This window comes from Cavia porcellus, unplaced genomic scaffold (genome assembly GCF_034190915.1).
Source record: "Cavia porcellus strain 051 isolate PalLab524CR breed Dunkin Hartley unplaced genomic scaffold, mCavPor4.1 scaffold_13, whole genome shotgun sequence".
In the NCBI taxonomy this organism is placed as follows: domain Eukaryota; kingdom Metazoa; phylum Chordata; class Mammalia; order Rodentia; family Caviidae; genus Cavia; species Cavia porcellus.
In genome coordinates, this window is record NW_026947496.1 from 25,147,252 (window position 1) to 25,163,138 (window position 15,887).

Here is a 15,887-nt window from a genome sequence, read left to right on the forward strand (position 1 = left end):
GAGTTCGAGACCAGCCTGGGCTACAAACTGAGTTCAAGGCCAGCCTGAACTGCATAGTTCAGTGAAAGCCTATCTCAAAAAAAAAAAAAAAAAAAAAAAGTGTTGAAATTTTTGAAATACAGGGACATAGGGATTACACATTAGTATACTTTTTTAAAAAAATGTATGCTTTAAGCATAAACATAATTACTATGACTACCTTAATTAACTTCTACTTTCCCCCATCATACTCAGTGGTAGAAGCATAAATGTTGATATAATCAATTATATTTATACACACTTTGTATTATCAAAGTATCCTCCGGACACTAGCATTGGTATAAATCCCAAAATGAATATATTTCTTCTTTTATCCTATAGAAAATACTGATATCATAAATAACTGCTTGGAAAAAAATTGCATCAGGTTGTTTCTATTTAGGGCAAGTGGGGCCAGGGATATACCTCAGTGGCACAATGCCTGTGTGGCAAGCACAAGGTCCTGAGTTCAATTCTTAGTCCCCCCCCCCAAAAAAAAGAAAACAAATTTACATTTAGGGCAAGTTTCTATGCATACTGGAAAAAATGAAATGTATGATGTCACACTGACTATTTTTTTACACTAACTTTATTATTATAACAAAAAAATGTGTTTGTGTTTTTGTTTTATAGGGTTTCTGGTTTTGCTTTAGGTTTGTACCTTCTAGGAAAAAAGAAGTAAATAACTTGAGTAGCTAATAGTAAAAAAAATGCTTTCACCTATGAAAAAATTCTGGCTTATGCATGATCCAATCAGCTGTCTCCATAGGGTGTTCTTTGCAGTGAAATTCTACATCCCATAACTTGGGTCTGTCTCCAACCTACACACTATAACAGTTCGACAGAATAAAAGAAATATACTACTTATAGTACTAGTCTGAAAGCTGATTTTATGCTGGACTGGTCCTATCTACCTATCACTGGCCTGTAAAAAACCAGTTTCCTGTTACAGTGTAAAAGGACAGCTTTTACTAAAGTAATTTTCAAAAAGAGGTGACCTGTGTGGCCACATTCGTATATTCTGAATTCTTTGCCACACTGTTCACAGTATTCTTCAGGAAGTTCCTTCTTTTAAAATCATTAGAATAGCAGAGTTGCCACTAGCGTCCCTGGATGGGTTGCATCTATGACCTGTAATTTCTTTTTCACACCATGGGCCATCCTCAGTGTCAGCAGCCTCTTGAAGCCCCTGCTTGTACTAGAATGGACATTTGGGTTACCAAGGAAAGGGAAGTGGCATTCCTGGAGTGCTTGTCTGTCACAGACTCCTGGGACTCTCACAACAATCCTCTGGAAAGGAGATCCCATATCCCAGATGAGGACAGCGGAGACTTAGTCACACCCCACAGTTACAAAACCACTAAGCAGAACTAGCAGCTGGTCTCAAGATAATTCAAAGACTTCATTCTCTTCGGTCCCCAGTTAATCGCCTCCCTTTTGCCTTGGTCTTTCAGTCCCACTTGAACCAAGCAACACACACATAGGAATATAAGGCAAAGAGGAAGACTTTGGGAGGCGGACTTTGGAAAATGTGGGAAACAAATGTTTAAAAAGTAAAGTTGGTTTCCATCCTGTGACCACCACCTCATCCTGTACAAAACTCTAGGGAGAATTTTCCTACCTGAGTAATTATGGAGTGCTTCCTAAGGTGTTTCAAGGGAAAGCTGCTCTGTTTAGGCTGTTCCGGATTCATAAAGGAGTTTCAATCATTAAATAACCATAGTTAACACTTGTTTGGTTAAGAGAGTAAGCGATTACTGCAAAAAGTCCTTTTTTCTGCCTTCCACAAACAGCGCAGAAATTATTCTGAGGGATTTACACAATACACCAACATCTGCGCTGTACCTAGAGTTGTTAAAATAATTGTGATGACAGGTGTCTAGGTACCACTTTCTTAATGGTTTTCAATATCCATTGATTTATTGTTGTGGCTTTACCTCCCCTTTACATCGCTGGCTTTAAGAAGGGGCCGAGGAACAGATTTTGCACTAGAGGCTGATTCTTTATTCCAATGTTGAAAAGAACTAATAAAAATAATCACTTGGCTTTTAAGCAGAAAGCTTCCATTTACAGTGTTTCACCCTTACTCCCCCTCCAAGCCCCTTGTTATCTAACATAATGGTTAGAATACATTTCCGTCTCTCCCCTTCATAATTTCAGGCATTAACATTCTCTTCACACAAATACACACACGCGCGCACACGCACACACTGAGCAAAAGGAAAAAAGAAGCAGCAGAAATCTCAGCTGTACTTCTAGCCCTTTTAAAAAGTTTGCTCTGTAAATTGGAATGAGGTCAGATTTGGAGCTTCTCATTGCACGCGGAGATTATTATTGCATCGGGTTCCAAGCCAATAGGAAGGGCGGGGGCGGGGCTTGGCACGAGGAAGCGTTAGTTACAGCGGCTGATTGGCTGCGGCCAAAGGATAAAGAGGCGCGAGGCGGAATTGGGGTCTGCTCTAAGCTGCAGCAAGAGAAACAGTGTGTGCGGGAAAGAGGCCTATCTCACTCCCAGGTCTCTAGTTCTTGCACGCTCTTTAAGAGTCTGCACTAGAGGAACTCTGCCATTACCAGCTCCCTTCTTGCAGAGGGGAGGGAGAAACATACATTTATTCATGCCAGTCTGTTGCATGCAGGCTTTCTGGCTTCCTACCTTGCAACAAATTGCACAAACTCCTCAGTGCCGATTCCGCCCACAGAGAGTCCTGGAGCCAGACTCGCATTTGCTTTGCATGGTAGGAAAGGGACTAAGTGATAGAGACGATGTCGCTTTCCTGAGCTACGGAGAGTGCTCGTGAACTGGAACCAACTGCTTCAGGGTGGGGGGGAAGAAAAAAAAGCAAAAAAGACTTGCCCAGGAGACGGCGAGAAACTTGCACTGGAAGACAGGCGAGCAGCAGCAGCAGCAGCACTGAAGAAACTCCTCTCCACCTCACTTAGCGCGGTCCCCTCTGGACTCTGCCGACGGCCAGAGCAGGCTGCAGCGCGGTGAGAGGCCGAGCGCGGGGCAGGCAGGCGCTCCAGCCTGGGAACTACAACTCCTCGCCCGCGTCTCCCGGGGACCTCACCCCCAGCGCCCTCCTCCACCCGGCCGCCAGTGGAGGGGCCCGCCCGGCGTGTGCTTGGCCCGAGGAGCCGGCAGGGCCCGGCGATCGCGCCGCGGCCGCCGCGAGCGAGGGGGTGAGCGCGCGTGGGCGCCCGCCGTGCCGGGGCCATGGTGCAGCAGACCAACAACGCGGAGAACACGGAAGCGCTGCTGGCCGGCGAGAGCTCAGACTCGGGCGCCGGCCTGGAGCTGGGCATCGCCTCCTCGCCTACGCCCGGCTCCACCGCGTCCACGGGCGGCAAGGCCGACGACCCGAGCTGGTGCAAGACGCCGAGCGGGCACATCAAGCGGCCCATGAATGCCTTCATGGTGTGGTCGCAGATCGAGCGGCGCAAGATCATGGAGCAGTCGCCCGACATGCACAACGCCGAGATCTCCAAGCGGCTGGGCAAACGCTGGAAGCTGCTCAAGGACAGCGACAAGATCCCTTTCATTCGGGAGGCGGAGCGGCTGCGGCTCAAGCACATGGCTGACTACCCCGACTACAAGTACCGGCCCAGGAAGAAGGTGAAGTCGGGCAACGCCGGCTCGGGCTCCTCGGCTGCCGCCACCGCCGCCGCCTCCAAGCCCGGGGACAAGGGCGACAAAGTCGGTGGCGGCAGCGGGGGAAGCGGCGGCGGGAGTACGACCTCCGGGGGCGGCGGCGGCAGCAGCGCCAAGCCCGCGCCCAAGAAGAGCTGCGGTTCCAAGGTGGCAGGCGGCACCGGGGTCCCCAAGCCCCACGCCAAGCTCGTGCTGGCCGGGGGCGGCGGGAAGGCTGCGGCGGCGGCGGCCTCGTCGTCCTTCGCGGCCGAGCAGGCAGGAGCGGCCGCGCTGCTGCCTCTGGGCGCCGCCGCGGACCCCCACGCGCTGTTCAAGGCGCGGACTCCGGGCGCGCCCGCCGCCGCCGCCGCCCTGGCCAAGCACCCGGCCGAGAAGAAGGCGAAGCGCGTGTACCTGTTCGGGGGCCTGGGTGCGCCCGCCTCGCCCGCCGACCCCAGCGACCCCCTGGGGCTGTACGAGGATGCGGGCGCCGGCCGATCGCCCGCCGCGCCCAGCCTGAGCGCGCGCAGCAGCCCCGCGTCCTCGCCAGCGCCCGCGCGCTCGCCCGCCGGCCCCCGCGCCCCCGCCGGCCTGCGCGCCGCCTCGCCCGCGCCCTCCTGCGCGCCCTCGTCCGCCTCGTCCCTGCACTCCTCGTCCGCCTGCTCCTCCGCCTCCTCGTCCTCAGGCTCAGCGTCCTCCGACGACGAATTCGACGACGACCTGCTCGACCTGCACCCCAGCGCAAACTTTGAGAGCATGTCGCTGGGCAGCTTGAGCTCGTCGTCGGCGCTGGACCGGGACCTGGATTTTAACTTCGAGCCTGGTTCCGGCTCGCACTTCGAGTTCCCGGACTACTGCACGCCCGAGGTGAGCGAGATGATCTCGGGAGACTGGCTAGAGTCCAGTATCTCCAACTTAGTCTTCACCTACTGAGGGGCGCGCGGGGCGTGGGAGGCGAGAAGAGAAGAAGACGGAGAAAGAGAAAAGAAAAGAAAGAAAAAAGAAAAAAAAAAAGCAAGAACACATGAAGAGTTGGAAGAGAAAAGGGAAAAAAAAAAAAAAGAGAAAATTCGAAAAAAAAAGTGAACAGGGCTGGCTTGGGCCGCATCCGGTTGCAGAGGAGCGCGGGGGCGTCTGGATGCACCGGCCAGCCCGGGGGACGCGCAGGATAGACAGGGGCGACCTTTTATTGTTGTGATTGGTGTTGTTGTTGATGGCAAAAAAAGCTATTTGAGTTTCCTCCCCTTTGCTTGAAGAGGCCCCCCTCCCTTCCCAACGAGCTTCCGGACTGGGGTGCGCCCCGATCCCCCCCACCCCCCAGCAAGTTAGAAACCAGGTCTGTGCCAGAGACTGATGGAATCCGCCCTCGCGCGCTGCCACCTTGCTGGGCTTTTTAGTTTATTTTGCTTCTTGGTTGTGGGGTGGGCGATCCAGCAGCACCGCTCCCTCTCATGCCTACTGAAGACACAAGGCTCCGGATGCTGAGTGTGGACGACGGCAGATGTTTTGGGGGAGCGCTGGGACTGAGAAACTCCATGCTGGCGAATTCCAGTTTTGGGTTTGGTTTGGTTTGGTTTTGTTCCCCTTCCCTCCCCTTTTTCTCCTTGTTTCCTTGCCCCTGCAGTCATAGGAGGAGATGTGGAGGGGAGGAGGCCAGCCAGAGTGACCGGCGCTAGGAAGTGACCTGAGGACCTCGTTGGAAGCCGCGGCGCCCGGGCGAGGGGCGGGGGTGGAGGAGGACGCGCGCCTGGAAGGCGCACTGATCAAACTGCAGAGGGTTTGCAAGCTCGCTGGCCTCCGCCGTCAGGCTGTGAAATCAGCGAGGTGAGACTCCCCAGACCCGGAGGCGCGGAGGAGAGGAGACTTTTGATGTGGTCTAGGGGCCGTGGAGGGCGAGTGGTTTGGGGGGGAAAAAAGGTTTTTTCTTCTCTTAATTGGAATCGTGATGGTGTTGGATTATTTCACTGGTGGGGTTAATATAGCATGTTATCCTGTCTATCTTTTAAAGATTTCTGTATAAGACTGTTGAGCAGTTTTGAAAATAGTGTAGGATAATATAAAAAGCAGATAGATGGCGCTATGTTTGATTCCTACAACAAAATTATCACCAGCTTCTTTTCATTCTTAACTCTTTAAAAGGATTCAAACGCAACTCAAATCTGTGCTGGACTTTTAAAAAACAATTCAGGACCAAATTTTTCCTCCGTGTGTATGTGTTTCTTCCTTCTAGGTGTAAATGAGAAGACGTGTTTTTTTCCTCCACCGATGTTTCATCCTCGTATATTTTTTTTTTCTTGTAAATGTAATCAGATGCCATTTTATATGTGGACATATTTATACTGGCCAAACATTTGTTTTCTTGTGTTGTCCCTTTTTTTTTTCTTTTCTTTCCTTGGCTTTCTTTTCTTTCTTTTGACTTCCTTTATTCCTTTTTGTTTTCTTTTGCTTTATTTTTATTTTATTTTTTTGGTAGTTGTTCTGACCCACGCCATTTTACGTCTCCTTCACTGAAGGGCTAGAGTTTTAACTTTTAATTTTTTATATTTAAATGTAGACTTTTGACACTTTTAAAAAAACAAAAAAAGACAAGAGAGATGAAAACGTTTGATTATTTTCTCAGTGTATTTTTGTAAAAAATATATAAAGGGGGTGTTAATCGGTGTAAATCGCTGTTTGGATTTCCTGATTTTATAATAGGGTGGCTGGTTAATATCTCACACAGTTGGAAAAATCAGCCCCTAATTTATCCATGTTTACAGTTCAATCTGCAGGCTTCTTAAAGTGACAGTATCCCTTCACCTGCCACCAGTGTCGACCTTTAACCCCAGTCTGGTAAGATGGGGAGGAGATTCAGCCAAGCACTGTACGTTTTCAAGAAAAACACATTTTTAAAAGAAATACTGTTTTGTTCTAGAGGCTTTAAACCTGGTGCATTTACAGCAAAAACAGAAAAAGGGATCCTGTAGCTTTAACTTGTAAACCACATCTTTTTTGCACTTTTTTTTATAAGCAAAAACGTGCCGTTTAAACCACTGGATCTATCTAAATGCCGATTTGAGTTCGCGACACTATGTACTGCGTTTTTCATTCTTGTATTTGACTATTTAATCCTTTCTACTTGTCGCTAAATATAATTGTTTTAGTCTTATGGCATGATGATAGCTTATGTGTTCAGGTTTATAGCTGTTGTGTTTAAAGATTGAAAAAAAGTGGAAAACATCTTTGTACATTTAAGTCTGTATTATAATAAGCAAAAAGATTGTGTGTATGTATGTTTAATATAACATGACAGGCACTAGACGTCTGCCTTTTTAAAGGCAGTTCCGTTAAGGGTTTTTTGTTTTTAAACTTTTTTTTTTTTTTTTTTGCCATCCATCCTGTGCAATATGCCGTGTAGAATATTTGTCTTAAAATTCAAGGCCACACAAACAATGTTTGGGGGAAAAGAGAAAAAGAAAAAATCATGCCAGCTAATCATGTCAAGTTCACTGCCTGTCAGATTGTTGATATATACCTTCTGTAAATAACTTTTTTTGAGAAGGAAATAAAATCAGCTGGAACTGAACCCTAAATCTTGACTTTTGTCGTCATTGTGCCCAATGCTTGAGATTGGCAAGGCCCTGAAGCCTCTGGAGACTTAGCTTTGGGACAGGGAGCTCTCCCCGCCTAGCTTCACCTCGTTGACAAATGCTGAGTTCCTCTTGGCCAGATTTGGCAGCTCGCACCCCAAAATGATGGCATCAGCTGAATATGTGTCAACTCTACAAGCGCTTTCGAGGAATTTTTTAAGCTTGCTGCATTTCAATAGGCTCCCTTTGTCTTGCAGTTTTTATGGGGGGAGGGGCATAGAAGACAGAATTCCAAAATCCAACTGGCTGGCTCACCCTGGTTTTTTTTTTTTTTTTTTAAATCTTAGGCTCCCAAAGCTGCTTTCTCCTTAACTTGCCAATACTTCTTACCATGTAGTAGTAGCTCGGATTTATTCCCTACACACTAAGATCAAAAAGCCTGTTAAATTCTGAATGTAAAACCAAAGGCCTTCCCCAGTTAGGAATCCCAAAAGGTGTAGTTTTTTTGTTTTTGTTTTCATAAAACAGGTTCACAGGATGCTAAGATCTCCATCTCAAGTGCCATGCCCAGCATAGCATTCCTGTCACAAAAGTACAACAGTAGGTTTCTCAGCCTTGAATCGCACTGCCTTCAGCTAGTGAGGAACAGAAGCATTAGGCATGGGCCATGGAGACCTGTCTGCAAAGAGAAAAATTACCCTGAATTTCCTAAGGCCCAGGACTGCGTGGCTTCAGAATATGCGACTTGTGAAGCAGCTCTTCTTCCTGTTTATTTTGAGGGTTAACCATTCCTACTCACAAAAGCTACCTTAACTTCTAAATGCCTAGTATAAATAATGTTTTCACATGGCTTCTGGTTTTGCAGCCTGGAGAGGAAGGGTTAATGTGCATTCCTGTTTGGAACTAGTGCCCTAATCTGAATCCCTTGTAGGTAATTGTGTCCTGCATCCTGGAATGTGTAGCTAGGAGAGGAGACTCGCAGTCCAATCTGAAACAATTTTTGCTCAAAAATAGTAACTTTCCTCTGTCCAAAATCCAACTATTGTGTTTCAGTGTAATTGCCTCTCAATGCTGTTAGTTTCTGAATTTTTCTTGTGCGCACCTAATACATTTTTAAATTGCATATATTTAGTGGTTGTAATATCTTAAAACAACGTGGCATCTTGTATTTCTTTAAAGGTCTTTGCTGAAGGAGGGACTCTTATGGAATAAGTGCTTAATGTTTGTTCATTGTAGTGGTGATGGTATGCCTTAGTTTTATTTTGAAATCCAGAACATCAAATACAACTTTGGTGTGAATGAGGCAAAGCCTCTATGAGACATTTTTAAATGATGCATGTCTTTTTTTTTTTTTTATTGATGCATGTCTTTTTAAATCTGTTCTTATTTTTAGGCTTCTGCTAGAACTATGTGTATTTTCACTTTTAACTTCATTGTAAGAAAAGATGCTTCAGTATTTTCTAAGAATTTTAGGGTTGCAGGTACAGCCTAGTGGTGAAGCACTTGCCTAGCTTGTGTGAGGCCCTAAATTTGATTACTGAGCATCACAAAAGAAAACATTTTTTGATACACCTTTAAGCTTTCATTTTAAAAGCAATGTTATGCCCTCCCTAGCAGGTGGTAGAGAAAATGTGACACATTTTGTACTTGTTTTTTATTTTGAGTAATTTCCATTCAGCGATGATGCTTTGGTGGTTAAAAGGCCTAATAAACATGAGAAACCAGTTGAGTGTGACATTACCTTTCAAATGATTTGAATCAATAGGCTGGAGTTAAGTTTCAGATATCCTTTTAAGAATATCAAGCAATTTTTCGTAAAACACGCTGCCTTTGTCCCTGTGCTCCATCAGAAATGAGAATTGGTGATACTTAAGTATTGGTTCCTAGCTGAATCTCTTTAAGGTGCCAAGAAAAAATAGAGCTTGCAAACCAGTGGGGTGGGCCCACTGGATTCTGCTGACAAAGCTGGGGGAGGTTCCAAGAAGCCTAAAGAATTCTCAGAAAAAGGAGAAAGCCTGACCCTAGGGTATACACCTCAATCTTTACCAGGTGTTCCCAGTGTTCTGGGGGCTCACCTAAATTAGGAAGCATCCTTTGGTGAATGATGTGGATTATAATGCTTAATCAGACATTCTGAACAACCTGGGAATCCCAGGGAGGTATTTGGAAAGATGCACATATCCAGGAAAACTAAGAATTCTGGAAATAGAAATCCACCTTGCCTATTTGGATTTTGGAAGTTTCCTATGCTTTGTTTTTCTTGCTGATGGCTATTTACCTCACCCCCACCCCCATTCGGTACCCCCAGGAGGCCTGTGACAGCCCTTTCTAGCTCATATTTACCCAATCCCTGTTAATTCATCTGGGAAAAGTACCTGCATACATGTTTCTGGATTTTCTTTTGGTATCATTGGGAGGCTCCAGTGGACAGGGAGGTTTGGTGTTTCAAACTGCTAATTAACTATCCACCACAATTCTGTGCGTCCAGAATAAAAGGGCAAAATTCACAGATAGCCAGTCAAGTCCCCAGCACAAAATGATGTTAGCCTTACCCATCTTGTCTCTAAAACCCCTGTATAACAAACCAGAAATTCCCAGTAGCCTGAAATTCTTGGAAGACAGGAACTAAGCCTTGAATACTTCGTGCAAACCCAAATTTGCATTCCTTGGTCCACTGTACATAATAAGTATTTAATTCTTATTTGTCGACTTAACATTTGCATTGTTTTTGTGGGGCCTGAAGAGCTTCCAAAATTCATTTGCATTTTATGCTGATGGATTTAAGTAGGGAGCTCTGGACTTAGGGAAAACCTGAGCAAAATGCTGGCTCCAAAACCCACTGGCTGGAGGAACTTGGTCACATTTCTTAGAATCTTCAAATCTTGTTGATGTAAAACATTAAGAAGAAGGATGATCAGCTGATGGCCCAGGCTGTTGTGAGAATCAAGTGAAATTGCACAGGTCACAGTATCTGCTGCCTGGCCCGGGCTTCTCAAATACCAACTAGTCCCTGGCCTTGTGGGCTGTTATTAAAAGGTAATGCCCTAAGGGCCTAGCATGGGGAAGAAACTAAGTTATTAAAAAATAACACTGCTACTAACTGTTTCGCAGTCTGGTACCTGAATCTCCAGCCTCAGACCTGCTTGGGATTTTTAAGATTTCCAGCAGGCAGGCAGGCAGCGGGACAAGGACCCAATAAGCTCCCCATGTATTTCCAGGGCTCAATAAGGTTTGAAAGTTAACTCGTGGTATTTTAACATATTTTCTCAGTAGATACAAAGCAAGGGATTGTTAGCTATCTTATATGGAGAACTGGCATTGAGAATGGTTGGTCCAAGGTTGCAGATTCAGAAGATTCAAAAAGGGGATGGGGTGTGAGTCTGGGGTAGAGATCTTACCTGGTTTGTTCAAGGGCAGCACCCATGAGATCAGTCCTATTTCCTGAGTGGATTTCTTAGCATAGATCTCTCCATTTGAGTAAGAAATAAAACTTGCGCAAATCTGGGGTCCCTAATGAGGATGACTCTGCCCCACCTTCCCTCAACTCCCCAACTTCCTGCCCATCTTCCCAAAGATGTCTTCCTGCCATTCCCAGGGAAAAGTGTGAGTTTAAATAATTAGTTGGAGATATAAATGCATATTTCAGTTCAACAAATGTGGCTGCAAGATGAACACAGGCACTGAATTTAGGCGCAATTAAGGCCCGGAGGGGATTAGAAATGGTCTACATGTAGGGAGTGCAGCTTCTGCTTTGTTATCCAAAAGACAGAGCTGCCAGCAAGTGTAAAAATTGGAAATTATTGGGAGGCTTGTGCGCTGGGTCTTTATGGAGAGGCCACAGTCTACCCATTATATCCTAATGAGATTGACCGTTGGCTACAGTTAACTTGAAGGGTTTTATGGTTTCCTGCATGTGTTGTTTTCCTGTCTAATGTTAAAAAGAAGAAGAAGAAGAAAAAAACCCTCACTTCAACCTCCTGCACCAAACGGTATTTCCCAGGGGTCTGTTGAACCAGGCTGCTACATCTTGCCTTGTGCCTTAGCTAACAGAGCGCCTCTGAGTTTGTGTGTATGCGCGTGTGTGGATACAGATGATAATAAATTTCTCCCATTTTATTTTCTTGTGACAGTTCCAACTCAGGGCAATTGACTTATGGAATCCTGCCAGAGGAGCCAGGCCTAAGTCAAGTCGTGGCAGGAACCTTCAAGTAGGGACTTCCTCTACCCTGCAGGTTTTTAAGGCCGAAGCTGTAACTCAGTTGGGCACTGAGACACAAAATTGCTTTGTGTTACACATAAGACGTTCAAATGATATTCCACCTCCAGCTTTTTGTTTTATTTTTAATGGGTGGGACATAATAGTGAAATAATGAATTAATGAATAATAATGAAACAATGGATTTCATAATAAATGAGATACCATTGACCTTGACTTAGGCTGTTTGGTTCTTTAGATGTTTTCCCAAAAATACATAATTCTAGTTTTTTTGTTTTTTGTTTTTAAATGTTGGGACAGGGTCCCTCTAAGTTGTTCAGGCTGGTCTTGAACACAGAATTGTCCTGGTGTAGCTTCCTAATAGCTGAGATTGAATAAGTCACCACGCCTAGCTGTAATTCATGGTTGTTTTGTTTTGATTTGTCTTTTTGAGACAGGATTTTACTGTACAGCTCTGGCTGTCCGTAAACTCACTTTACAGTCCAGTCTGGCCTCAAACTTGCCCCAGTCCTCTTGTCTCAGCCTCCTGAGTGCTGGGATTACAGGCATGCTCCACAATGCTGAGTGTTCATAATTCTAGCTTTGAAACTCAGTATACTTACTATTTCCTGCAGTTGGAAGGCAAGAGGCAAGTGAAATCACTGTTAACCTTAGTCGTCAGCTCTCTCTGTAGCAAATGCCCTGTGGTGTGGGGTGATGGTTGGGGAATGTGCCTGCTGCTGGAAACTGCTTTTAGAAGACCTGAGTAGCCAGGCCCTGTTTAATGATCTATTAATCCATTTCCTCCCCTTGTACCTAAGGCTGTTACCACTGCCTACCCTCACTTCCCCAGCTCCAGCACCTAAACCTGTGAAAATCCAGTCTTCAGCAACTTGTGACCTTCAGTCCCTGCCTCTGCTCCCTCCCCTTCCCACACTTCCCTGGGAGAGCCTTTATCTCTCCTGTTAGCCAGTCCCTGGAGAGAACAGGCTCTGAATAATTTATTTAAAATTCCTGAGAAGTTGGGCTGTAGGCTCAAAGCACCGCGCACTTTGCCACTCCCCAGGCAGGAGGAAGTTCAGAAAGCCTGCCTTTCATGGAGGGTGTGCTGGCTGGGGGTGCGGAGGGACTAACAGTTTTAGTTTAATTTTTTTGAATTTTTTTTAAATCTAAAAGTTTTTAAATCTAAAAGTTTTTTAAATCTAAAAGGAAAAGAAAGTGAGGGAAAAATATTAAAATTTTTATATTTCCTAAAAATGTCACCCTAAGATTGTTATCAAATAGTATCTCTTAAGATATTCATAAGTGGGGTCAGGGTATAGCTCAGAGGCACAGCACCTGCCTGGCTAGCTTGAGGTCCTGAGTTTGATTGTCAGTGCAAAAAAAAAAATCCTATATATTCTGTAAACAAATAAAGGAAATTAAATAAACCAAAGTAAATTAAGGAAACATTTGCTACAATTAGCAGTTTTTTGTTTGTTTGTTTGTTTTGTCTTTTTAGTTTTTTATCGGTATGGAAGGGATCGAACTCACAACTGCCTACTTGCAAGGCAGGCGCTTACGCCGCTGAGCTAAATCACTAGCCCCCAGTTAGCAGTTTTTAATCATTATAAGAATGTACAGTAATACTTTTTTTATGTGTATGACTTTTTCCTGGGTGGCTACTAGAAGTAGATATTGTGGGTGTTGGTGTTACAGGCTTTTGACAGTTTTTCTGACCTGGAGATGATTAAGTATAAAGTGGATGTTGGAGAGAAAAATTAGAGCTCTGTGTATATAAACTAAGCTTAAAAATTAAAACAAACAATTTTATCCCCTAGAAAAAGTGAACAGATTATTTTAGCACAAAATAGAGACATCTACAAATCATGGTCAGATGACTTCTATCCCATCTGTGATAGACAGGATAGGCTCAACACTGACATGCTGAGAAAGCATTGAAAGTTTTTTTGTCTGTTTTTTTATTTATTTTTTGAAAGTTTTGTTTGTTTCTTTGTTTTTTGAGACAAAGCCTCTCTGTGTAGCCCATATTGGTCTCGAACTCATGGTGATCCTCCCTGCGTCATCCTCCCAAGGGCTGGGATTACAGGTGGGTGCCACAAAGTATTGGGATTTTAACATTACTGAAATGAACATTAGGACAGAGATCAGATCCTTTGGGTCTGTTTTTCCATTGGAACATTACAACACATTAGGTTGATTCTCTTTTCTGTGTTGTTGGTCCTTTTTTTTTTTTTCTTATGGATTTTGATTAATTCAAGTAACTTGAAATCACAGTGTTTTACTGCAAAGAACATGGGACTCTAAGGGAGCTGGAGCTTATGGGCGTTCTGGGAAGAGGACATTCAAAATCTTTGGGAGCCCAAGTGAGCAGGTGGAGTACATGGTTGCCAACCTAGCATGAAGACTGCAGATATTAGGAGTGCTTGGGGATTCGTTTAGTTTTCAACTATAGCCTGACTTACTCCCAATAACAAATGTTCTTTTCCTCTGCCTTTTACCCTGTAAGTCTCTTAGGACATTTCTGCAACTTGGTTACCAATCCCTTAGCTAGGCAATAAACTCAGTATTCTGTGTTATGTGCCCACTTCTGGACTGAGCATTGAGTATCTATGAACTATATAATTTAGTGTATTCTTCATACTCCTGTCCCTCATTTTTGCCTTTGCTCTTGGGGTCTGGTGGCCTTCATCCTTCTTACACTCTTCCTTTGCTTTTATCTGTTTAGTATAATGATTTTTCCCCCCTGTACTCCTACTGTTGGCTTTAAGGTTCCAGTGGTACCAAGAGCAGGATCTGAATACACTACCTTTAAAGCCAATGTGCAGGGATTGGGGCCAAAGACTTTATCTACTCTTTCAGAGCACATCTGACCCTACCATGCTCGGTATTCTCCCTGACTCTGCCAGCTCCACTCCAGATAAGCAAGAACGGGAAAAGAAGGAAGAGTGTTGAGAGCATCTTCAAGGAAGCTATATAGATCCTTGCCTCATTCCAGGGCCAACTAATGGAGCGTTTCAAGGGATTCTCCAAGACAGCAGCTGCCAGAGACTAGAGGGTCCACAAGAAGAGCAGACCATTATTCAGTTTGCAGTGAGTCATCTGCTTTGGCAGCTGGGTGGTTCTGCTAGAGGAAGCTGGGGAGGGGGAGGCTGGTTAGAGGGGAAGGTTGGTCAGAAGGGTTTGTTATCTGCTTTTTTCCACTTGACATAGCAAGGTGACGAGTCTCCATGGGTCGAGTACACTGAGATAGGAATCCAAGAAAGATATGGAGAGTTCTTTGGGGAGCAGAAATTAGAGAAGAATGTAGGCTGGTATCTTCTAAGACAGAATGGAGCTCTCAAAACTGACACAAGCAATTTGGGAGAACCAGCATTTGTGTGCCTGCCTCTGAGAAGGCCATTGGAGGGGATTAGATGATTGTTGGGGGGATCAACTCGAAGCGCAGACACTGGACTGTGACAGTGGCCAGTTAAATAGAGGCATCCTGGCCTTAGTCCCACTCCCTGATTGCTTTCCCCAACACACTTGGAAGAGCTAAGTTTTGAAGAGAGGCATAGAGAAAGGTACCTTTCTACTTCAAACAAGTCTAGCCCATTTGGAAGGGAGAAGGGAGGGGAGAGGAGGAAGGAAAGGAGATTTAAGTCATATCTGAATGTCACTTAAAACTAGGTGGGAGGATGAGGCAGAAGGATCGAAAGTTCAAATTTAGCCTCAGTGATTTAAAGACTTCGCAAGACTTTGTCTCAAAATAAAGAAGGGCTAGGGATGTAGCTCAGTGTAAAGGCCCTGGGCTTAACCCCCAGTACCAAAAGCAAGCGAACGATCAAGCACACACTTAGGTCGACTTTTTAAAATAACTGAAACTTGACCAGAAAATTATAACCTCATACCACAGTGTCTTTGGGTAGTCTTGTTTGTTTTTCATCCTGTACCATGCGGCCTATCTTATCACACCATATTCTACTGGCACAACTTCCATCTGGCAAACTGGCAGAAGATATTTGGGGTAGGCTAAGGGCTACTTTAAGTCTGCAAAAGGGATTTTATACTAATCTAGTCATTACAGAGCCCAGGATATACCAGCACCCCTTCTTTCTCCTTGAGACAGATGTGCTCCAAAAAGAAAAAAAAAGCTCACAAACACACCACCATAGCAGTTCCTCTTTCATCTATTTATAAAAGATTCTGCTTTTAAAATGAAAAGAAAAAAACTTACCCTGTAGTTTAGGATATCATCATAGACTCCCTCATCATGGAATTTTAAACTCTCCAGATTATAAAGGAAATTTAGAGGCCACTTAAACCATTTCTGTAGATTGATCCTACCAAGTCCAGCAATCTTTATGTAACATTTGGGGGCTTTTCTGCCCTGAAAAGTCACCTGGGATCCAAAATGAAATATGATTGTCAAAGTCATTGTCAAATAATGACTCAAAAACAAAACCCACTTTCTTTGGGAACAGTGGTCCTTAGC

The 15,887-nt window shown here is 44.8% G+C and overlaps 1 protein-coding gene across 1 annotated transcript; it reads left to right on the forward strand.

Moving 5' to 3' along the window:
* The first annotated feature begins 1,990 nt into the window (after positions 1-1,990).
* Sox4 (SRY-box transcription factor 4) lies at positions 1,991-7,218 on the forward strand. Its single transcript, XM_063259951.1, has one exon. It carries the CDS (start codon positions 3,233-3,235, stop codon positions 4,577-4,579), a length of 1,347 nt encoding a protein of 448 aa, XP_063116021.1. The 5' UTR covers positions 1,991-3,232; the 3' UTR covers positions 4,580-7,218.
* The last annotated feature ends 8,669 nt before the right edge of the window (positions 7,219-15,887 follow it).

Bases quoted from the DNA above. Each gene is read 5' to 3' on its own strand.
- Sox4 (XM_063259951.1), top strand. From the start codon at position 3,233: ATGGTGCAGCAGACCAACAACGCGGAGAACACGGAAGCGCTGCTGGCC.